This window comes from Mercurialis annua, linkage group LG5 (genome assembly GCF_937616625.2).
Source record: "Mercurialis annua linkage group LG5, ddMerAnnu1.2, whole genome shotgun sequence".
NCBI classification, from domain to species: domain Eukaryota; kingdom Viridiplantae; phylum Streptophyta; class Magnoliopsida; order Malpighiales; family Euphorbiaceae; genus Mercurialis; species Mercurialis annua.
In genome coordinates this window covers 54,441,146-54,465,800 of record NC_065574.1, presented here as the reverse complement: position 1 = coordinate 54,465,800, position 24,655 = coordinate 54,441,146, and the positions used below count along the sequence as shown (strand labels likewise).

The 24,655-nt window shown below is 34.6% G+C and overlaps 1 protein-coding gene across 1 annotated transcript; it reads left to right on the top strand.

The window, feature by feature from the left end:
* The first annotated feature begins 620 nt into the window (after positions 1-620).
* Positions 621-23,673, top strand: LOC126683193 (probable LRR receptor-like serine/threonine-protein kinase RFK1). The gene is made up of 27 exons (XM_050379031.2): positions 621-1,201; positions 1,343-1,511; positions 1,673-1,744; positions 1,880-1,948; positions 2,031-2,102; positions 2,212-2,283; positions 2,387-2,458; positions 2,548-2,619; positions 2,715-2,786; positions 2,918-2,989; positions 3,090-3,161; positions 3,282-3,356; positions 3,441-3,500; positions 3,597-3,653; positions 3,770-3,817; positions 3,929-3,966; positions 4,068-4,444; positions 4,783-4,978; positions 5,280-5,420; positions 5,551-5,669; positions 5,991-6,201; positions 6,320-6,557; positions 6,631-6,781; positions 6,889-7,317; positions 23,170-23,241; positions 23,327-23,398; positions 23,505-23,673. Exons 1-26 carry the CDS (start codon positions 1,105-1,107, stop codon positions 23,333-23,335), a joined length of 3,132 nt encoding a protein of 1,043 aa, XP_050234988.1. The 5' UTR covers positions 621-1,104; the 3' UTR covers positions 23,336-23,398; positions 23,505-23,673.
* The last annotated feature ends 982 nt before the right edge of the window (positions 23,674-24,655 follow it).

Sequence of the window (24,655 nt, the reverse complement as noted above, 5' to 3'; positions counted from 1 at the left end):
AGATGATGGATTAAACTTGACAAAACTTAAAAATCATGGTATATTTGGTGAAAATACGAAAAGTATAGATAGATAAGTTCATTTTGCTGAAAGAAAATAAATAGATGGTATTTTTTATTGTCTTTGAAGCTGAATTATTTCTACTTTTTAATAATTTTAGGTCAAATTTATTGGGCTAGAATTTTAGCAATATGGCCAAGAGTAGAACTTTCATGCTGATTTCATTTCAGATTATAAAATATTTTAAACATTAGCAAAAATATTGGTAGACAGCAACATAAAAATTAAATAAACATATAATGTTATCAAATTCCATTTTAAAATTTCTCCTCAAAACTGTAGATGACTCTTTAGGCATTTTTATAATATTTTGATACTATTAAGGTCAACTACATTTGTCTTAAAGTCCAATAATAGCTATCTGCTTTATGTCTAATGTGCATTCTGTTCGAATCGAATCAAACTGAACCAAAATTTAAACTGAATCAAACTGAGTTTATTCCGGTCTGATTCTTTTGGTTTGGTCTGGTTCGGTTCTGTTCTATTATTTTGTTTGATTTGTACTGAAACTAAACTGGATTTTAAACCGAATCAAAAAATTAATTTTCCAACATAATTAAACCGAATGGAGTTTGTTGGTTTGGTTCGGTTTGTGGAAATTCATAGTTGTGTCTGATTTCACATGCATGACAGACTTTTCCAAGCTAAATTAAAGAGTTTTGTCATTGAACAAACACAAGGACCCACCCAGTTAGACAAATTTAGAGAGAGTACATATATTTATCACTCTCCATGCATCCAACAACTTGTGTAATATAAAAAGTTGCATAAATGAATATAATATATGTAAATCGATTATATCAACCATATAGTAATGAATTATTGGTCATGTTTACTTAGCCGTCGATTAGGATATTATCAATCTAATTAAATGCAGATAATTGGTCAACTATCTACATTACAATTATACACGTTCTCACTAGGCATTTCATTGTTCTTTGCAATTTTTAGTTATGAATTTTTCCTTTAGTGAATAGTTTTGCTTGGTAGAAGAATCGAGCAGGCAAGAAAATTTCGGTTTCTGTTGATTAATTTCAAGTCAAGATGATGTTCTTCAAATATGCATTTCTTGTATTAGTTCTAGCTTTGAGTTGCTTGGCGACGGGCGGATTTGTTTCTGCTTTACTGCCTCAGGATGAAGGTATGGTAGAATGTGCTGAGTTTTAGAAGTTTTTCAAGAGTTGGTCTGATTTCAGACATGAAAAGAATTTGAATGCTGGTAGATTGCTAATTAGATTATGAAGTCTTACGTACTTTTATTTGTTTATTTTGTGTCATCTAGTGGATGCTCTAAATTTAATTACCAGAAAAATGGGAGCTTCTGGCTGGAATTTCAGCAGAGATGCTTGTGAAAACAATCTGCAGATCATACCAGCTAAACCAATGGATCCTGAGAGGAACATTTCCTGCAATTGTGACTTTCCCAACAACACCTGCCATATTGTATCATTGTATGTTTCTCTCTCTGTATTTTTCTCGTTCATCACGAACAATATCGTCATCAAGACACCTAGAAGTGCTATGTCTAGCATATCTAGTTGCTGGATAGCTTCAAAATGTTGGTTTTGCCTTTATGATAAATATAATATTCAAATTTGGTATGGATTTCCAGGAAAATCAAGCGTTATAGCCTTGCGGGAGAGCTTCCACCTGAAATGATCCAACTTCCTTTTCTTAATAACATGTAAGGATTATCTATAAATACAGATGATATGAATACACATACTTTCAAATATATTTATCTTAAAACGCGATTTGATGTAACATATTTATATACATTTATGGCAGTCTTTTAAACTCATCATTTGTTGGCTTGCAGTGATTTTTCTTACAACCTCCTCACCGGTTCTATACCACGCGAATGGGCTTCATTGCCACTAAATTTCATGTAAATTGCCACTCCTTATTTTTCATCATTTTCAGGATTATATATTGCATATTATTGAGCTGACAAAGAACCATTGTTGCAGAGGTCTTCTGGCAAACAGGCTATCAGGGAATTTGCCGAGCTATCTGGAGAACTTTAGTAATTTAACGCAGCTGTAAGTTCTACATTTTCAGTGCATGGGGATTGATATATGGATATGAATCTGTATAATGTTAGGATTATATTCTCCACTCTTAATCTCAGTAGCTTTAATATCTTGTCAGGGACCTTGAATTAAACCAATTTTCTGGAACTATCCCTCAGGAGCTTGGACAGTTGGTGAACTTGAAAATTCTGTAAGAACATCCATGGAATTTCATGCCGATTTTGGTTTTCCTCTTTAAGTTGTCCTCCGTCTCTTGAGTTGTATTGAAAGAGCGAATTAATTTGCTTTTGCAGGAAGCTATCTTGCAATAAATTTAGTGGAAGTCTACCAATGGAACTTGCTGAACTGAAAAACCTGACTGATTTGTAAGCCTTCCAAAATGAAATTATGACTAATTTGTGCAGAAAATTTGACTGACAAATAACTTATTAATACTCTTTGTTGCATAATGCAGTCGCATAAATGACAACAATTTCAATGGCAGCATTCCGGATTTTATACAGAACTGGAGGCAACTGGGCAGATTGTAATATTTTCATTTTCGCAAAAGATTATTTTCTGGATTTTATAGTATGCCTCTTGAGCTATGTTGATTAATTCTGATTAACCAACACAATGCAGAGAAATGCAAGCTAGTGGACTGAAAGGACCCATTCCGGCATCCATATCTGTTTTGGAAAAATTAACTGACCTGTGAGTAAAAACTTCTTCACTATGCTTGATTGAACATTATCCAGTATGACTGTTATTGCAGGAACTTCTCAATGAACTTCGTTTATAATTTATTTGTTATGGAAATTAAAATAATTGTTTTTTATGTATAGGAGGATTAGCAACATAAATGTAACAAATGAGGCTTTTCCTGATCTGAGAAACTTAACAATCCTCACACGTTTGTAAGTCCACTGCTGATTAGTCTTTCGAGTGTTGATGAATTCATAAGTTTCATTTTTTCATCTTGCCGTTATATCCAATATGCCATTGTGGGAGTTTCAGGTTTCTGAGGAGCTGCAATATATCAGGAGAAATCCCTTCATACATATGGAGAATCGGAGGACTGCGAATTGTGTGAGTGCATCGGATGAGACCTATTTTATTTTCTTAAAGAAACTGAGAGAGTGAATCTCTGTGAAATATGTTTATTGAAGCAATAGGCCGTGTGTTTATCGTCTTTATTACTCTGGACAGGGATCTCACTTTTAACAAATTACAAGGGGTACTTCCCACTGCCATAACTACAGAGACAAACAGATTGGTTTTTGTGTAAGTAATGACACCAAAATCATTTAATTAGATTTACAATTTTGTACATGCAAGATACTAATTCTTTGACGCTCTCTTGATCAGCTTCTTGACTGGTAATCTTCTCAGTGGAACAATACCATTTTTCTCATCAGGACTAAATATGTATTGGCCTTATCTCTTACATCTGGATATACTACCATTTTTCTCACCAGAACCATTATTGACGAGTCAATTCTGTTATTTTTTTCCTGTAATCAGAGATCTTTCTTACAACAACTTCTCAAGGAGGCAAGATCCATCTGCTTGTCAACGAACGTCAGTATCATTCCATTCATTTAATTTAAAAAAACGTATCTGATTTATGTTTTTTTGTTCTTGAACGTTATGGAGCGTCCAAGTTTAATAAAGCTTTTATTTCCTTATTTCGACAGGGATATACGTCTTAACTTGTTCCGAAGCTCTTCTGTGGGAAACGACATGTTAGTTTCTTTCCTCTCCTTTTTAAGTTAGAAACATTGGGAACTTAAGATTTCGTTTGCCTATCAGAAGCCAATAACTATACTAATTTTTTTTCTGCTTTGATAAACTAGAGGAGGAGCATGTGAAAATAGTTTCAGCTGTGACCGACGTGAGTAAATTGCATGTAAATTTTGTCTGGTCAGAAATTAGGCTTTAGCAATGATAAATTACTTGTTTTATTTTTCAATTTTAATTCGATGATCTTGGCAGTTCGGTACGCGCTGTACATTAATTGTGGCGGAGAAAACTTGGAAGTAAATAACAAGATCTATGTTGGAGATGCAAATGTTGGCAATGGTGCCTCAAATTTTTATTCAAGTAATGATGGCTGGGGTCTTAGCAGCACTGGAGATTTCATGGATGACAACAATTTTCAAAATGAAGCTTATATTGCTCAATCACCATCATCACAAAACATTAATGAATTATACCGTACAGCACGCATTGCTCCTCTTTCACTTACTTATTATCATCGCTGTTTAATTAATGGTAATTACACTGTGAGCCTACACTTTGCGGAGATCCAGTTTACAAATAACAGTACATATGACAGCCTTGGGAGACGCATATTTGATATTTATATTCAGGTAAATGTGCAGTTAACAACATTAGATCGAAACTTCTTAAGTCCTATGTATTCATTTCTCTTTTTAAGGAATGACTCTGAAACTCCAATACGCTATATTTATTTTTTATTTGTTAAAACGTCTCATTTGAGACGTTGTATGTTTCAGCATTTAGGTTTCAGTGCTGCATAGATTCTACTTTTCCATTATGCTGGTAATGGAATGCCTATATACACAGAAATGCATGTATTTTCAGCATTTTGATTTCATTCTCTTAAAGAATAAGGTTGTTTCCTTGGGTGCAAGTAAGTTATTGTTTGTTTTATCAACTTCTGAAAAGTGCAATGCTGATGGTACAGAATGATGAAATGGAGAAGGATTTTAACATAGCAGATGAAGCTAAAGGTATTGGTAGGCAAATCACAAAAGTTTATAACGCAACTGTGACAGATAACACCTTGGAGATCCGCTTTGCTTGGGCTGGAAAAGGGACTACAAGAATCCCTCTCAGCGGAGTCTATGGCCCCCTTGTATCAGCTATTTCTGTAGATCCTCGTAAGCAATCTATCTTACTATTTTGATCATTCATACTTACTTTCATCAACATTTATTAGTGTTAATGTAGCTGATGTTGTTGATAATAGTGAGTGGTAGTGTTGTATGTTTGCTGAACTAGTACAAGTTGGAAAAATTGAGTTTTTCTCTGTGTGTATTTTTCAGAATTAGCATATTCATTGACAATGAATTAGGATTTCAAGTTTACATGTAGATATCATTAAGTAAATAGAACTGGATATTTTTTTCATTTTCCTTTGGAACCTGACAGCATGATTTCTTGTTTGGTTCTTTTGAGCAGAGTTTAAACCTCCTTCAGAAGGAGGAAATTCGAAAATTGCAGCAATTGTTGGTGGAGTCGTAGGATCATTTCTCATTCTCTTAGCATTGGGTTTCATCCTGTGGAGACGCCGTGTACGAGAAAAGAATGAAAGACAGAAAGGTATGGACTGTCTTTGATTAATAAATCCTAGGGATGATATGTTTGGCACCTGTGGAGACTTTTTTGAAATAGAAATGAAGACAAATATTTTGTTTCTTGACAGTATTCTTTTTTTGCCAATTCTTGACAGAGTTTGAAGGACTAGAAATCCAAACAATTTCTTTTACCCTGAAGCAAATCAAAGCTGCAACTAAAAATTTTGCTCCTGAAAATAAACTGGGTGAAGGTGGATTTGGACCGGTTTACAAGGTATTCTTGCTCTAAGTTACTTTTATTAGCCCCAGTGATTTAAAAACCAGATGGACCCATCGAACTGGTTCAATCAGGAATCAGTGGCTGGTCCGGTCCGGTCTTAAGAAGGTTAAAAACAAAAATTCTAGCTAGACTGGGGTTTTCCCTGGTTAACTATTAATAAAAAAAAAGTGGTTTTTCAAAGACAGGTTGGTACAGTCGGTTGAACCTAAACCTGTAGCCCTTCCGGTTTAGCCACTGATTCGGTTTTTAAAACAACAATTATGCCACCAGTACGAATATCTAATCAAAGAATATATTTTCATTGCTGAAATGCAGGGTATATTAGCAGATAATACAGTAATTGCTGTGAAGCAGTTGTCAGCTAAGTCAAGTCAGGGAAATCGAGAATTTTTGAATGAGATAGGCATGATTTCGTGTATTCAGCACCCAAATCTTGTCAAACTTCATGGTTGCTGTATTGAGGGAAATCAGCTTTTGTTAGTCTATGAATACATGGAGAATAACAGCCTTGCTCGCGCTTTGATTGGTAACTAATCAAATCTCCTGCCACGTTTAAAACTCAATTAATTTTAGTCAATTTAGTGAACTTTTATTATGTTTTGGTCTGAATTTTATAATCATTTCGATTTGATGACCGGTTTTAGGACCAGAACAAGACCAACTGTACTTAAACTGGCAAACAAGACAGAAGATCTGTGTTGGGATAGCTAGAGGTTTAGCATTTCTGCATGAAGAATCTTTACTCAAAATAGTTCACAGAGACATCAAAGCTACAAATGTTCTCCTGGATAAGCATCTGAATCCTAAGATATCCGATTTCGGGCTGGCTAAACTCGATTCAGAGGAAAAAACTCATATCAGCACTAGGGTTGCAGGAACCATGTATGTCGCTTTCTTCAATTTTTTGTAGGGCAAGCTAACAAGTTTTCAAAGTCTAATTTCATTTGTCATGCAGAGGGTATATGGCACCAGAATACGCATTATGGGGTTACTTGACATACAAGGCAGATGTTTACAGTTTTGGAATTTTGGCACTGGAGATTGCTAGCGGGAAGCACAATATGAGTCACGGTCCTGAGAACAATTTCGCTTGCCTTCTAGATTGGGTAATCCATGAACGTCTAATTTCTTTTCAGTTTTATTAATTGGAATTAACTAAAAAGACTCGAACGATCATACATTTTGAATACAATCAACTTTTCAATTGTTCCAGGCCTGCCACTTGCAGCAAAACAAGAACCTGAAGGAGCTAGTGGACGAGAGGCTCGGATCAGAATTCAATAAGAAAGAAGCAGAAAGAATGATTAAAGTAGCTCTGTTGTGCACGAATGGTTCGCCTTCACTACGACCAATCATGTCGGAAGTGGTGAGTATGCTAGAAGGCACTATTACTATACCAGATGTGGTACCTGAAGCAAGTAGTTATAAGGAAGATTTGAGGTTTAAAGGCATAAGAGAGCATCATAACGAAATAAGAAGTCAGAATTCAAAAGGAAGTCAGAATCATAACACAACATCATCGATCAGATCCTCACGTGAGTACTCTTTGTCTGCTTCTGAACAAGATTTATACGAAATCAATCCGGACTCATACGCGAGTTCACAGTCGAAGAGGGACCGAAACGGACAGATGGATAGCCAGGTTTCAACTTCATTCTCCATGACAGTATCTTCATCAACATCTGTTAATGATACGTTATGATTACCATTTACAAATTCTGAGTGGTGTAGATAGGCATATGGAATTGATGTTTCATTTCTTGCATATTAACAATAAATTCTGAGGGGTGTAGATAGGCATACCGAACCAAACTGAATTAGAATTTATTTTTTTTGTAAATCAAACCGAATTTATAAGGATATAAATTTTATAAATCGATATGAACTGAACTAGTCGGTTTGGTTCATTTTTACTAGGCCAAATGTTGTAAAAAGGCCAAACCTTTTATAAAAGTTTCACAAAAGTCCTGACCTTTCAATTTTGTCGATTTTAGCCAAAAACTGATTATTTGGTTTCACAAAAGTCCTGACCTTTCAATTTTGTCGATTTTGGCCAAAAATGGATTATTTGGTTTCACAAAAGTCCTGACCTTTCAATATTTGGCATGCCACATAGGCGTCACATAGGCAAATTGAAATCAAATTGAGAGTTGGCCACAATTGAAATCAAATAATTTGTTTTTGGCCAAAATCGACAAAATTGAAAGGTCGGGACTTTTGTGAAACTTTTATGAAAGGTTTGGCCTTTTTTCTATTGGTTCTATTTTTTTGGTTTGATTTGTCTTTAAACTGAAATTAAAAATTTAGGTTCAAAACCAACATTGAACCAAACAGATTTATTTTTTTATTTTATTAAATTGAACCGAACCAAATTTGTTGGTTTGGTTTGGTTTGTCTAAATCCATATTTGTGTCTGATTTCAGATGAATAACAGACTTTTCCAAGCCAATTAAAAGAGTTTTCTCATTGATCAACCACAAGGACCCACCCAGCTAGACATATATAGAGAGAGTGTAACATAAAAATTTGCATATGCAAATATATATATATATATATATATATATATATATATATATACTAGTGTCGCTTTACGTGTTTCACACGTGGCTAGTAGTGTGACTCGTCAAATATTTGTTAGTATATTAATTGACGTTAATAATATTTATTTATAAATTATATTATAAATTAACTTTATCATGATTATACTAATATATTCTATATAACTAATAATAAATTATTTAGATTTTTTACCGGATTAGAAAGTATCTTTATAAATTAGATTAAGATATTTAATTAAATTAGTGGTAGTAAGTGTATTTTATGAATATATTTTAAAGGTAATATCAATTTATTTAACAAACGTCTTATTGTCTTAAGTGAATTTTTTCAAGTAATCATTTTTATATTAACTAATTTTATAGTTCTAATTATATATAAAAGGCTTAATACATTTGCGTGTCCCTGCACTTTTATCTTTTTGCACATAAGGTCCCTGCACTAAAATATCCCATCATTAAATCCCTGCACTTTAACTTCCATTATCCCGAGGTCCCTCTGTTAAGGCGAGTGTTGACGCCGTTAACGCACTTTCAATTTTTTTAACTTTAGACCCCTGCACTTTTAATTTTTTAATGTTACGTCCCTACACTTTTAAATGTAGAGATTGTGTATAAATATACATTAATTTTTAGTTTAATAAAACTAAAATTAAGTATAAAATATTAAAACTTATATTTTTTTAATGGGTATGAATTTAACATATTTAAATAATAATAATGTCAAAATTTCTATCTTTTAACTATTATTTTATTGAATATTTAAATTATTCTTACTAAATGCTTAATTTATTATTATTCATCTATAAATAATAAAAATTATTAATTTTTTTATTATGTTGAAAAATAAAAGTGAATTTAATTTTTATTTTAAAAAGTAAACATTAACTTAGAGAAATAAAATTAATTTTAATATTTATTATTGAATAATTAAAATAATATTCTATCCCGATAAATTTTTATTTTTTTAGATAATATAACAACATTGCACTTAGAGGTGTAAACAAACGTTCATTTTAATATATATCAACTTCGAAGTTGAGTATGTTATATAAGCTTACAAGTTCGAGCTGTCTACTTCCATTTATAGAGGAGACATATCAAGCGAAAGTCTGAATGAATTTTTAATTTCTTAATAATTTTTTATGTCACCTTTAAATTTTTTTAAACTAATTTTGAATATTAATTGAGTAAGGAACTCATTCACGAAACATACTCTAATATTTAAATCATATTTATATTTTGATAAAATGATCGTTAATATAATTTATTAAATTTTTAAATTATTATTACTTAGCTTTAAATAAAAAATAAAATTAATTAATTTTTTTATCATGTTAAGAAATAAAAGTGAACTAGACTTTCTACTTTTTAAAAGTAAATATTAAGTCACATAAATAAAATTAATTTTAATATTTTTTTATTAAAATATTAAAATGATATTCTATACCAATATTTTTTATTTTTTTCAATAATATAACAACATTGCACTTACAGGTGTAAACAGACGTCGATCCTCATATATGTCAATTTTGAATTTGAGTGTGTTTTATGAACTTACAAGACAAAGCTGGCTACTTCATTTTCTAGAGGAGACATATAAGATAAAAGTCTAAATGGAATTTTAATATTAATTTTATCTAAGTTGCCTGCAAAAAAATTTAAAATTAATTTTGAATATATTTCGAGTAAGGATCTCATTTACGATATATACTCTAATATCTAAATCATATTTATTTTTATGAAGTGATCGTTAATATAATCTAAAAAAAATAAAAAATTATAATATTTTTATTAATTTAATTTATATTCTTATTGTTAATTTAAACATTATAAAAAGATAATTAAATTGCATTAACATCTTATATTATTAATTAAAAAAATTATATAATTTTTAAACTATATATATTAAAATATATTTTTTTTATTTTATGAAAATAATTATAGGGACTTCATTTCTATAAAATCAAAGTGCAGGGATCTTATTTGTATAAATTAAAAATGCAGGGACTTAAAATTTAAAGTGTAGGGACCTTATTTGTATATATCAAACTACAAAAATGAATTCTACTCTCATTAACGGCGCGTGTGCTACACGCGCTAACAGAAGGTTAACAGAGGGACCTCAAGATGAGGGAAGTTAAAGTGCGGGGATTTAATGATGGGGTATATTAGTGCAGGGACCTTATGTGCAAAAAGAGAAAAGTGCAGGGACACGCAGATGTATTAAGCCTATATAAAAAGAATTTAAGTTAAGTTAGTAGTTCTCTAATATTGGAGAATTTTTAGGTAAATCGAGTCTACCACGTCATCCGTAGATTAAGCCATTCATAATGCAACACCTCATTAAAATGATGGTAATATTGTAATAATGTGCAATAAATATATCCAAATCTTAATGGTGATATTACGATTTTGCCATCATTTTAATGAGGTGTTGCATTATGAGTGGCTTAGTCTACAGATGACGTGGTAGACTCGGTCTATCTAAGAATTTCTCCTAATATTGATATATTAAATGGACGAATAAACAGTGAATACGAAAATAATAATAGTTCTCTAATATTGATATATAAATTTTGTTAAATCTTGGTATTTAATTTGTTATAGATTATGTAGTTTCCTAATTCATGTCAAATTCTTATTTCCTTTAATAAATCAAATACAATATTTTTGTTAAGTCATATACAATAGGTAGAATTTTGCTTTGTAATGCCGATTTTCAGTTGTTATTATAATACAAAGGTCAAAGCTAAATTAATATTTATATTTCGCCACATAGATTACTCTTTTATTGTAAAATAGGATGTTCACTTTAGAAATTAGGCAATTGATTAAGAATAAAATAGGTAATTGATATATAATATAATTTTATTTCAATTAGGACTCAAATTATAACATATCTAATTATTAGGATTCTACTTATAATATATCTTTAATATAAATAAATAATTAATGAATGACCATAAAACCATTATTTAATTATAGATTTAAAAGGAGTATTTGGTAAATTTGCCTGTCCCCCCCCATCCGTGCTTTTATATATAGTACTAGTTTTTCACCACGTGCTACGCACGTGAACGATATTTATATGACCCGTTATTTGTAATTTTATATTTAAATGTTATTTATTTTTGTAATATATTATTATTAATAATTTCAATTTATATTTAATTAGTAAAGTATTAACTTTTTAATGGAAATAAAAAAATTTCAACTTTAATAATAGTATGATAGAATTAAAATATAATTATGATAAAATTTGAAAACTCCATAAACATAAAAAAAAGTTTAGTACGGATTTTATTTAGACAATATCACAATTTTGTTTTGAAATTCAGAACAAATATTTAGTGAACAGAAAAAATAACACAACATGGAATCTTAAATATTGTTTCACTTCATACAAAAGATGCATACAATATACTCATTTAAGGTTATATTTTTTATTGAAACTCTTATTAAGATAAACTCTCTTTACTTTATGTTTCCTAATAGATATTAAAATCTTAATTAATTAAATTGTATTTTTTATTGAAATAATATTTCTAGTTATTTGGTGTTTTCTAATGTGAGTTGGAGTTGAACTATTTATTAATCTATAAATTTTTATTTATATTATTTTATTTATTTAATTTTTAATTTTTATATTCTTAATAAAGTCTAATGTGTTGATATTTTAAAAACACGTATGTATATATACAGAAGGAAATCCTTATATGAGTTTAAGCTAAATTATAATTTTCACTAAAAGAAAATGTGAGTTAATTCTAAACTACAATTGTCCCTAATGTGAGTTTAAGTTAAACTACAATTGTCCCTATAAAAATTCGCCCATTTTAAAATTGTACTTTAGCTCAAAAGCAAGTTATTATCTATAATTATATTTATCGTTTGTATTTATTAGTGTTAACTCCTATCCCTTCTTAACTACTTTTGATTTATATTATGCAGGTGTGTGTCAGGCTTAAGAGTTGCCTTCTTCTCTACGTTTCTCACTTCTCAGAAGTTTATTCGTTTGAATGTATACTCCGTTATATTCCTACTTCTATTTAACTACTTTTAATTTCTATTTTCTTATTAGAATTATTCTACTACTTTAATTTAGAATTAATAACTTTGTAAATTTTTTAATTTTTAAAGGGTATTAGTGTAATTTTGCCTGTCCCCCCCTTCACACTTATAGAATAGTTACTAGCATTCGGCCACGTGCTACGCACGTGAGCGACATTTACATGACCCGTTGTTTGTATTAAATATTAATTAAATTATTGAAAACAATATTTAAGTTTTTTTTATGAATTGATGGAGTCTGCCTTCTGAACCGGTGAGTGAACCTGCAAAACAGGGTAGAAGCTAACCGGACGGTGGTTGTCCGATTAACTCTCCGATGCTAAAGTCAGTCTAGAGCTTTGAGCAGCGTTTTGAGTATATGAAATGTAATTGTCATTCTAGGCATACCTCGTGCTCCTTTTATAGTAGTCGAATATACCTAGTAGAGTTGTATTAGGCAGGTGAATCCTACTTTGTAGGGATTCGGCCGTATCGTAGAGATTCTCCTGATTTGTCGGGATCTACCTTAATCTGATAAGAATCCTATTTAGGAACGTCTTCCTAAATAGCCTTATCTTCCTAAAGTAGAGCTTATCCTTCCATATATAGTGTTTGTGTCCGAATAGGACAATATTTCCATATTTAGTCGTTTACCCGAATCTTGGACCTGACGCGCTTTCGGCGGATCATGTGGGATTCGGTCTTTATTAGCGTGTTACCGAATCTTAGAGATTCGGCATCTCCTTCATATCTTTCGGTCTTCAGGGGGGAGTCCGGTGTCGCCTGGGAGTGGATCTCCTGCAACTCGGCTCCATTATACTTACAGTAGGATTCGGTATCCATCATTAGCCCCCCCGCAAGTGAGCTGAAGTAGTTTGGCATTTATGCCTTAGTGGATTTTAGCTCTTTTGGAGCTGAGTTCTTTTATACGGGCGAGTCGTTTTGTATTCCGGGCGAGTCGTTTCATATGTTTGTGGGCGACGTTTCATCTTTAGTAAGATTCTGCGTTGCCACATGTTGTCCATCAGTAGAGGGTTATGACTGGATGAATGACAAGTGTCTTCGTGCGCTATTAGTTGGTCCTTATTTGTAATTATGGGATCTCGTCTTTTCAGTTTCTTTGGTTCAGGCATATAATTGCTCATTTTCTTTCATTTTCTTTCTTCTTCAACCTTTGCTTTCTCTGCAACTGCTAACCTTCGATTTCTTCAAGCTTTCTGTGGGTTTCCTTCTTCTGCTGTCAAGATTCCTCGTTTTCAAGTTGCTCCTTACCTTTCTTTTGATCCTGCGTATTTGCTTGCGAGGTATTTTACCTTTTCTCTAATTTAATTTCTTGGTAGTTTTTCAGTTTTGATTTTATTCCTTCTGTTCTTCTTGTTCTTCGTCTTGTTCTTCGTCTTTTCCTTTCTTTTGATCTTTTAGAGTTTTAATTTCATCATCATTCCGTGTTTCCCCCCCATTTTAAAAATTTTAAAATGTCAGAAGTAACTGAGGGGGCGAAGGGTGCTCGTGACGAGCTAGAATATACCCGGAGCTCCTTGTCAAGAGAGCAGATACTTGGTTATGCCGAGGAATTTAACTTTCCTGAGTCGTATGTTATTCTGAGACCGGCAAAATCGTATCGGGCGAATCATAGCACCGATTCGCCTTCCAAGATAGTAATTTTTCATGAACAGCTTTTAGCGGGTCTTAGGTTTCCCTTAGAGTCTTTAATCGTAGAGGTCTGTCATAATTTAGGTGTTCCTTTGGGTCAACTGCATCCGAACGCGATTCGCCTTCTTTGTTCTTTTATGGAATCGTGTAGGGTTCGGATGCAGGAGCCTTCGCTTGCTCTTTTTAATTATTTTTATGTTTTCTCCCGCCGAAAGGGTGAGGAATTTATTTTTGCTGGTGGTCGACCGAATCGATCTCTTTTTAGTCTTCCTTCTTCTTTGAAGGGTTGGACCCCTAAGTTTTTCTTGGTTCAGCACTCTTCTTTCTCCTCTTTTTCGCGGAGTTTTACTTCTAGTAAGGTTTCGCTTACTAATGTACCTGATCTGGATGATGGGGAGAAGGACTTCGCCCTGTCTTTGCTGTCGGATTGTCGTTTTGATAAGCCCAAGTACAGCGTTCTTTTAGAACAGTATTTGAGTCGCCGTGAAATACTTTTGGCGGGTCTTCCTTTAGAAGGTATTTTTCTAATCTTTTGTTGTTATGTTTTTGTTTTGTAGGATGTCGACTTCTCTTGAACATTTGCTTGACAATTTTCATGTCGATATGACTGTAGATATGGGCGAGGTCACCAGTGGCGTTCCTAATCCGTCTACGATCGCCGTACCGGATCCAACGCCTGATTCGGTGGATCTTGGTCCTGCTTCCGGCGATCAAGTTCCTGCTGCGACTTCTGAGTCGCCTTTGCTTCCTTCGAAGGAATCAGCTCCTTCTCTGAAGGGGTTGCCTACCGGCGGTCAGAAACGTCCTGCTGAGGACCAGGCTGGAGCTTCTGCCAAGCGTCCCAAGAAGAAGAAATCTTCTGGGGTGTCTATCGAGGAGGCACCTCGGTTTGCGGCTTGGGCGGACGCACAAGATCCGCCTCGACTTTCAAACGTCGCCATTCTTCATGCTTGCATGGAGAATATTATGATAAAAGAGGACATTGAGTCCATTGATCGCGAACATGGCGATAATTTGGCTGAGTTCGCCTGTCTCGGCGGTTTTTCGGTATGCTTTTTTTCTTTTGTTTTATATTATGATTTGCTTCTCCTTTTTTCTTATTTGTTGCTTTCTTTCTCAGGTGGTCCAGTCCATCGCTGTTTTGGAGCGCCGCCGAAGGGATGCGGTGGATCAACTGAAGAAGCTTCAGAAGGATTCCGAATCCTGGCTCTCCGAGAGACAGAAGATGGAGGAGGTGGCTGGCGAGGCGACTGGTCTGATCCAGCAGCTGAGGTCTTCCGTATCTGCCAAGACTCGGGAGATTTCCGCTTTAGAGGCTCGGGTTCAAACTTTGTCCGAGGAAGTCGAGTCTCTACAGTCTTCTTCAGGTGCTCTCACTAAGGAGAGGGATGATCTGAAGAAAGAAGAGGGGCGTCTCCGCCGGCGATTGGGTGACTCTGGGAGCTTTTATTCCCAAGTCATGACTCAGTACCGGTTGGCGATCGGGGCAAAGCTGCGGGAGCAGAATCCTGGCGTCGATCTTTCTGGAGTCAATCAGTTGGATCCTGCTTCTTTGGCGAAGGAGGTGAAGGCGAAGCTTGATAAGCAGAAGCAAGATGCTCTGAAGAAGTCTTAATTTTTATTTTCTTCTTTCTGTATTTTTGCTTTTTTGTATTTTTTTGCTTTTGCCTTATTTTTGTATTGGATCGTAGGCGGATCCTTTGTAATTTTGCTTCTGTTAATATAATGATCTTTCGACCATTGCTTTTCTTTAGTTGTAGAGTTAATCTAAACTCGTTTGTTATTTTGAGAAGTTAATCTAAACTTCTGCTGGTGTAATTTATTTGTAGGTCCGAACAGATCCTTTTATTTATTTGACTCGGACGAGTCTAAATTATTTTTAACCAAGATTCAAACGACTCTTGTTAAATTGTATGTATTAGGTCTCGAGCGAGCCTATAAGATTTGTTTCGCCAAATCGCCTTTTATTTCAAAAATGGAAATAAGTACATGCCATGAATTAATTTATTGATAATACTTTCTCAGGTGTTCTACATTCCAATATCTGGGTACCATGGACCCAGTTATTGTCTTTAGTCTATATGCGCCTTTGCCAGTAGTTTCTTCTATGATGAAGGGGCCTTCCCAATTAGCCTGCATTTTCTTTACTCATGCGTTTCCTCTGCCAACTTCCGCGTTTCGTAAGACCAGATCGCCTCTTTGAAATTCTCGAAAATTCATTCTTTTGTTATGGTATCTTGCAGCTTGCTTCTTGTATGTAGCGGCTCGGGCTGCCGCTTCATCCCTTCTCTCCTCTAGTAGGTCTAGACATAGTCTTGTTCTAGCCTCATTAGTTTCTTCTTCTAGATAGTTTACTCTGATACTGGGTATACCAATTTCTACTGGAATTACTGCTTCAGTGCCGTAGGCGAGCCTGAAAGGTGTTTCGCCAGTTCCTTTTCTAGGAGTTGTTCTGTATGCCCATAGAACGCTGTATAATTCTTCTGCCCAGTTCTCCTTATACTGAGAAAGTCTCTTTTTTATTCCTTGTGCTATGGTTCGGTTGGTGACTTCTGTCATTCCGTTTGTCTGAGGGTGCGCCACCGAAGTAAATTTCAAATTGATCATTAGTCCTTTGCAAAATGCCTTGAACCGCTTGCAATTGAATTGTTTGCCGTTGTCTGCTATTACAGTGTGGGGTATGCCGAATCGGCATATTACTTCGTTCTTGAAGAATTCCTCTACTTTGGCTGCGGTGATGGTTGCGACAGGCGCTACCTCTACCCATTTTGTGAAGTGCTCTATTGCGACGATTAGGAATTTCACTTGATGTTTTCCCGTTTCGAACGGTCCAACTATGTCAATCCCCCAAGTGGCGAACGGCCATGGGCTTTCCATTGATCCTTGAGGCACTGCTGGTACACGACTGATGTTGTCGTGTCTTTGGCATTTATCACATTTCTTGACTAATGCTTTTGCGTCTTCTTTGATGGTCGGCCAGTAGTATCCCTGGAGTATTGTTTTTCTTGCTATGGTGACTGCTCCTTCGTGCGCGCCGCATATTCCTTCGTGGATTTCCTTTAAGATGGATTCTCCTGTCTGAGGCGAGACGCACCTAGACCATGGATGAGTTAATGAGGTTCGGTAAAGAACTCCGTTGTGAAAAGAGTAGTTGGCAGATTTTCTGATGGTGCGAATGGCTTCGACTTTGTCTGTTGGTAACTCGCCGCGGTCTAGATATTTGATCAGTGGAGTCATCCAGGAGTCGGCCTCCTCGATTGCCATGACTTCTGTTTTTCTGGTGCTTGGTGATTCGAGAATTTCCTTTAACTGCATTTTAGCGAATAGATCTCCGAGTTCTGACGCTGATTTGGCGATGGCGTCGGCTTCGGTGTTTTCCTCTCTCGGGATTTGAATGATTTCCCATTGTCCTCCTTGTGCTTCCAGCTGTTGGAGCTGTGTTTTGACGTGACTCAGGTATTCGATCATCCCTGTTTCTTTGGCTTGATATTCTCCCTTGACCTGATTTACCACTAGCTGGGAGTCGCTATAGATCTTTAGGATTTCCGTTCTTATTTCTAATGCGAGGCCGAGGCCTGCGATTAGGGCTTCATACTCAGCTACATTGTTGCTGGCGGCGAATTGGATGTTTACTCCATATTCGATTCTGATTTTTTCGGGTCCTCTGAGGATGGCTCCTGCTCCAGCTCCTTTTTCATTCGACGCTCCATCTACGTGGAGTTCCCATACCAAGGCTGGTTTGGGTTGGCCAGTCTCGGTTGGAGTTATTTCTGCTACGAAGTCCGCCAAAGCTTGTGCTTTTAGAGTCGGACGAGGTTCGTATCTTATGTCGTGTTCGCTGAGTTGGATGGACCAGTGGACTAATCTTCCGGAAGTTTCTGGTCGTTGGATCGCCTTTCGCAATGGTTGATTTGTTCTTACCACAACGTTGTGACTTTGGAAGTAGTATCTCAGCTTTTTAGCTGTGGTCAATACGGCAAGTGCCATTTTTTCGATCTCGGGGTATCGTGTCTCCGCGCCCTTCAGGACTCGACTAATGTAGTAGATTGGCTTCATCTCGTTATCTTCTTCCCTTACCAGCACTGTCCCGATGGTCTCGTGCGTGGTGCTGATGTATAGGTATAGTGTCTCCCCTTTCAGCGGTCTGCTTAGCAATGGAGGGGTGACGAGGAACTTCTTTATTTCTTCAAAAGCGTTCTCGCAGTCTTCATTCCATTCAAATTTTTGTGTTCCTTTGAGGGCTTTGAAGAAAGGCAAGCATCTTTTTGCTGAGCAAGACATGAATCTACCGAGTGCTGTGATTCGCCCGTTGAGTTTTTGAACTTCATTTATGCTTCTTGGTGCCTTCATGTCCATAATTGCCTTGATCTTTTCGGGGTTCGCCTCTATTCCTCTTTGAGATATCATAAATCCCAGGAATTTCCCGCCTTGTACGCCGAACGTGCATTTGTCAGGGTTCAGCTTCATTCCAAACTTATTCAGTATGTTGAATGTTTCTTCAAGATCTTTTGCATGGGTTTCTTCCTTCTCGCTCTTGATGATTAGGTCGTCTACATACACCTGGACTCGTTTTCCTATCTCGTCTTTGAACATGAAATTCATAAGTCTTTGGTATGTTGCTCCAGCATTTTTCAAGCCGAAAGGCATTGCCGTGTAGCAGTAAGTTCCTCCCTCCGTGATGAATGAAGTCTTTTCCTGGTCTTGCTCCTTCATCTGAATTTGGTGGTAGCCTTGAGCTGCGTCGGCTAGGCTATACATCGCGTGTCCAGCAGTAGAGTCCACGAGTTGATCGATATCTGGGAGAGGGTAGCTATCTTTAGGACACGCTTTGTTTAGATCGGTGTAATCCACACACATTCTATTTTTTCCGTTGGCTTTCTTTACGATAACTACGTTAGCTACCCATTCGGGGTAGTGGACTTCTCGTATGAATCCTGCTTTCTCCAGTTTTTCTACTTCTTCAGCGATTATTTTCTGTTTTTCTTCCGAGAACTTCCTTTTCTTTTGCTTCACTGGGTTCGCCGCTTCTGCTACATTTAGATCATGAGTAATGACTTGGGGGTCTATTCCGACTATTTCTGATGCGTTAGCAGCGAAGGTTTTGACGTTGTTTTTCAGCATGGCCGTGATTTCGCTTTCGATCTTTGGGTTCATGTTTGCGCCGAGATTTACTCTTTTCTCCTTGTCGAGTTGGAGTTTCTTTGTTTCGCCTTCGGGTGCTGTTTCTTTTTCTTCGATGTCGTGATTAAGGATTTCTTCTATTGCCATTGCTTCGCCTGATTCTTTTATTGCTTGCTCGTAGCACTTTTTCGCCTCGGCTCGGTTTCCTTGTATCGTGATAATTCCTTGTTTCGTCGGTATCTTCATGGTTAGTGCCTTTATGCTTGTCACGGCAGCTGAGTCGTGGAGGAATGGTCTCCCCAGTATTGCGTTGTATGGCAGGTCGATTTCTACGACGCTAAACCGTGTAGGTAATTCCTCGCTTTTCCTTGTCCTTCCTAGCTTGACGTCGAGAGTAATTATTCCGTTGGGCTTAATTGGCAAGCCCCCAAATCCTACCACAGGCGTGGCATTTCTTTTTAGTTCCGCTAGGTCTCCTCCTAGGCTTTCGTAGGCCTTTTTTGTTATTAGGTTTATTGCGCTTCCTTCATCGATCAGGATTCTCTCAACGTTCCAGTGTTCGATGATCATGGCCACTACCAGAGCTTCGTTGTGCTCTTCAGCTATTCTCCCGAAGTCCTCCCCGTCAAAAGTTACTGGAGGAGGAGTTGAGAGTTCTGTTGCTTTTCGTTTTCTCTGTGACGTTTGATCCTTCAGGTTTACTCTTTCAGAAGTCATCTTCTTCAATGAGATTTGTTTTTGAGTTCAGAAAAGCTCCTTCTTTTGAAGTTTAGTTAAGCTTTTCCCACAGACGGCGCCAATTGATGGAGTCTGCCTTCTGAACCGGTGAGTGAACCTGCAAAACAGGGTAGAAGCTAACCGGACGGTGGTTGTCCGATTAACTCTCCGATGCTAAAGTCAGTCTAGAGCTTTGAGCAGCGTTTTGAGTATATGAAATGTAATTGTCATTCTAGGCATACCTCGTGCTCCTTTTATAGTAGTCGAATATACCTAGTAGAGTTGTATTAGGCAGGTGAATCCTACTTTGTAGGGATTCGGCCGTATCGTAGAGATTCTCCTGATTTGTCGGGATCTACCTTAATCTGATAAGAATTCTATTTAGGAACGTCTTCCTAAATAGTCTTATCTTCCTAAAGTAGAGCTTATCCTTCCATATATAGTGTTTGTGTCCGAGTAGGACAATATTTCCATATTTAGTCGTTTACCCGAATCTTGGACCTGACGCGCTTTCGGCGGATCATGTGGGATTCGGTCTTTATTAGCGTGTTACCGAATCTTAGAGATTCGGCATCTCCTTCATATCTTTCGGTCTTCAGGGGGGAGTCCGGTGTCGCCTGGGAGTGGATCTCCTGCAACTCGGCTCCATTATACTTACAGTAGGATTCGGTATCCATCATGAATTATAACAAATTATTTTTTATTAAAATTAAAATTGAAATTATAGCACATGAATAATATTTATATGATCCGCTATGAATGATTACATATCAATTAAATTATTAAATATAATATTTCAATTTTTAATACATCATATAAACTGCTTTTTATTTGAATGGAAATTATAAAATTATTTATATTTATGTGATCCTTTATATATATTTAATAATTAATTATAATATTTTAATTTAAAAAATTATTTTTTATTTAAATTGAAATTATAGAACATGACTGATATTTGTATGACCCGTTAAATACATTTAATTAATCAAACTAATAAATTAAATATTGAAGTTTTCAAAAAATTATTATAAAATTATTATTTATTCAAATGAATTTATTTTAAATTTATTATATGAGTTTGTAGATAATTATTTAAAAACATTAGCGCATTACGAAATACATTAATTGATTAATGAATTTTGGGTAGAGAGCACATGTTTGATAGTATAAAGATTCGAAATCCAAACAAAAATAAAACGCTACTAAAGTAATTAATTTTTTTCATTTACTATAACTCTATCTATATTAATTTCAGTGTCCTAGTAATTCTAATATTAGGATATGTTATAATAAATTATCTTTTTATTTAAGTTATTCATTGTTCATTATGCTGATAGTAAACTCTTATTTATCCTGCATATGAATTTTTCTTGGAATTAAACTCTTGCCTTTTTTTAATTATTTTAATACTTATAAATTATTTAAATAATAAATAATAACTAATAAAAATTGTGAAGACTATCTAAATTTAGAATCCTATCTTACTTATCTTATTGCAAACTCCTATTATAGTTTAAGAGTTAAGACCCACATTTTATTAGATTATTACGTGAATAATATTTTTAAATGTATTCTATGAATGACCAATTAGTTTTTGTCACTACAAAAACCTGACTTTTATTTACGGAAATTCTTGGGTAGGCTACATGAGCCAACTTCTTATTTTCATATTGTCTAATTTCATGTTTCCTAGTCCATATTTACATTATAAAAAAAGATAGGATAACATTTGTTTTCAAAACATAAAAATTACATATAACCGTGGCTTTATTTTAGATAATAAGTGATATCTTTGTTGAAGTTAAAGTTTTATATTAGAGTCCTATTTAAGTTTATATTTCTTATTTTAATTAAAATTACTGTTCCTTGATAGAATTAAACTCTTAACATAAATTCTATTTAATTAAGTTTATTTTTTTTAAATCAGATTTGTAATTACCTTCGTAAATATTCTAATTATTAGAGGTTAATAGCGTAATTTTGCTTGTCCCCCCCCCCTTCCCACATATAAGATAGCTACTAGCGTTTCGCCACGTGCTACGCACGTGAGCGACATTTACATGACCCGTTATGTATATTACAATAATAATTATTATATTTTAAATGAATTATCTAAATTTTATTTGTTATTTAAATTTTATAATTAGACTATACTTAGAAAATTATTCATATTTCTTTACTAAAATTAAACCCTACCATTCTATGCATGTGAGTGATATTTATATGACCCGTTGTCAAAAACTTGAATTTCATTACACATTGAACACGTGAGCGACATTTATATGAACCGTAAACCTTACCAGTCTATGCATGTGAGTGAGATTTATATGACCCGTTAACAAACGCTTGACTTTTATTACATATTGAACACGTGAGCAACATTTATATAACCCGTTTTATTATTAAAATGTTTTTAAATTACAAAAAAAAAATTATCCGGTACAATTAAGCAAAAAGCAATGACTCAATTAAGTAAATAGTAATAACTCACTTTATAAGCTTGGCAAAGCTTACATTCAAATCACATATATCAAGCATATATATTCTGACTTTAATCCTGTTTCTAATTAAATTGAACACTTTTCTTTTATATAGTTCCTTCCAATTTCAGACCATCCTTTTAGAGTTTTACCAAGTTTTTGACTCTTGATTTGTCAGAAAATTAAAATTTCCCACAGCTCTTATTTTATATTAGCATTACAACGGTTTCTAAGGATAAGTAGAAAAGCAATTTGCAAGACAATGAAACACTGTATTGACGATAAGTTAGTTTTATTTGTATTAGGAAACATGAGTTTATTCGAATTAATGTTATCTTTTTTTGTATTATATTATTTAAATTAAACTCTTATTAACTTTTATCTTTTCAATTATAAATTATACCCTTAATGAAACCTATTATCGTAATTTTGCCTGTCCCCCCCCTTCCCACATATAAGATAGTTATAGATTATAGATAGATAGATAGATATGTGTGTGTGTGTGTGTGTGTGTATATATATGTGTATATGTATATATATATAAATAATTTGCCATATATTTATAAAGTAGTTAACTGCAAACATGGATTAAACTAATTATTGGTCATGTCATGTATACTTAGCCATCAGTTAGGATAATACCAAGCCAATTAAATGCAGAAAATTAGTCAATTATCCTACAATACACATTTGCACAAGGCATTGCATTGTTCTTTACAATTTAGATGTGATTTTTTGCTTCAGTTATTGATAGGAAAATTTCTATTGATTTCAAAATGTTCTTTTTCTTCTTCAAATATGCATTTCTTGTATCAGTGAATTTCATGTAAATTGCCATTCTCTCCTTATTTTTCATCGTTTTCGGGATAATATATCGCATGTCATTGAGCTGACAAAGCACCATTGCTGCAGAGGTCCTCTGGCAAACAGGCTATCAGGGAATTTGCCAAGCTATTTGGAGAACTTTACCAATCTCACACAGTTGTAAGTTGTACATTTTCGGTGCATGAGGACTTGTATGGATATGAATCTGTACAATGTTGAGATTAAGCAAATTATCTTTTGCCAGGGACCTTGAATTAAACCAATTTTCTGGAACTATCCCTCAGGAGCTTGGAAAGTTAGCGAACTTGAAAGTTCTGTAAATCCATTCGTAGAATCTCATGCCGATTTTGGGGTTTTCTCTCTTTAAGCTGTCCTCTGTCTCTTTAGTCGTATTAAAAGAGCGAATTAATTTGCTTTTGCAGGAAGCTATCTTCCAATAAATTGTCTGGAAGTCTACCAATGGAACTTGCTGAATTGAAAAACCTGCGCGATTTGTAAGCCTTCCACGATGAAATTATGACTAATTTTGCCTTCAAATTATGATTTTAATTGAGAACGGAGAAATAAGAGAAGCAACTAAAGAATTTTATATACCTTCATACTGAAAGTGAAACTATTAGGAAATCCTGCCTGACATCTTCTTCAACTAAAGACAGGTATATATAGTTGATTAATCATTAGAGCAGAAGACTAAGACTAGTAGTATGTGCGAGTTGACCAATTATGGGGCTGACTTGCAACTAGGGGAGAGCATCGGTCGAAAGTATCTTTTTTCTGGGAACATGGTTAATCAGAAATTATTATGTTCACGATTCTTTCAGTTTGGTTCCGAATCGACCAAAACCGACTGGTGCCAAAATTCCCTAAATCTCAAACCAAACCGTAGTTATTTTCACCAAACACCGACTTTTTTTATATCGAAATTTTTGGTCGGTTCGGTTTCGGTTCGGATTAATTTTAAATTTTGGGTTGAATTTATTTTATAAATTAATTAAGGATCATAATTTGTATGGTAAAATAACAAAAGAAAAACAGAATTTAGACTTTAAAATAAGAGGTACTAAACTGTTAATTATGATATACCTCATAAATCTCAAAGTAATTTGCTCTAAAATCTACTGTAGATAATGGAATAATAGATATTATAATTGATAAAAAAAGAATTGTCTAAAGGAATAATACAAGGGATAATTTAAAAAAGAAAACTAGACGATGAATGCATCTCTAACATTCCATCCGATACAATTCAACCACACAGACATATTTTTTTTGTTTTTCATCATAATTTTGCACTTCACCATCCTTAAATCAGGCCCCGCCCTGAAGGCCAATTCTTTCTCACAGTCCTGAAGGTGGTGAGCCAACATTTTGGGAGACCTACGAATCAAGTCCAATCGCATTACCATGATAACCATACGAATCATTAAGTCATCACCAAATTCTCTGGGCCATCCGTAAACTGTTCGTATATTCGATTCCGTAATCATACGTGTTCCTGCGTCTGCAATGCGAGCCAGTTGTGATATTGCTGCATCGTCAGAATAAGTAAACCCCGACGCTTCGGTTTTCCAAC

Coding starts and splice junctions, on each gene's coding strand:
- LOC126683193 (XM_050379031.2), top strand. CDS start 1,105: ATGATGTTCTTCAAATATGCATTTCTTGTATTAGTTCTAGCTTTGAGT. Junction 1,202..1,342: donor TTTACTGCCTCAGGATGAAG/GTATGGTAGAAT, acceptor TGTGTCATCTAG/TGGATGCTCTAAATTTAATT. Junction 6,558..6,630: donor ACTAGGGTTGCAGGAACCAT/GTATGTCGCTTT, acceptor TTTGTCATGCAG/AGGGTATATGGCACCAGAAT.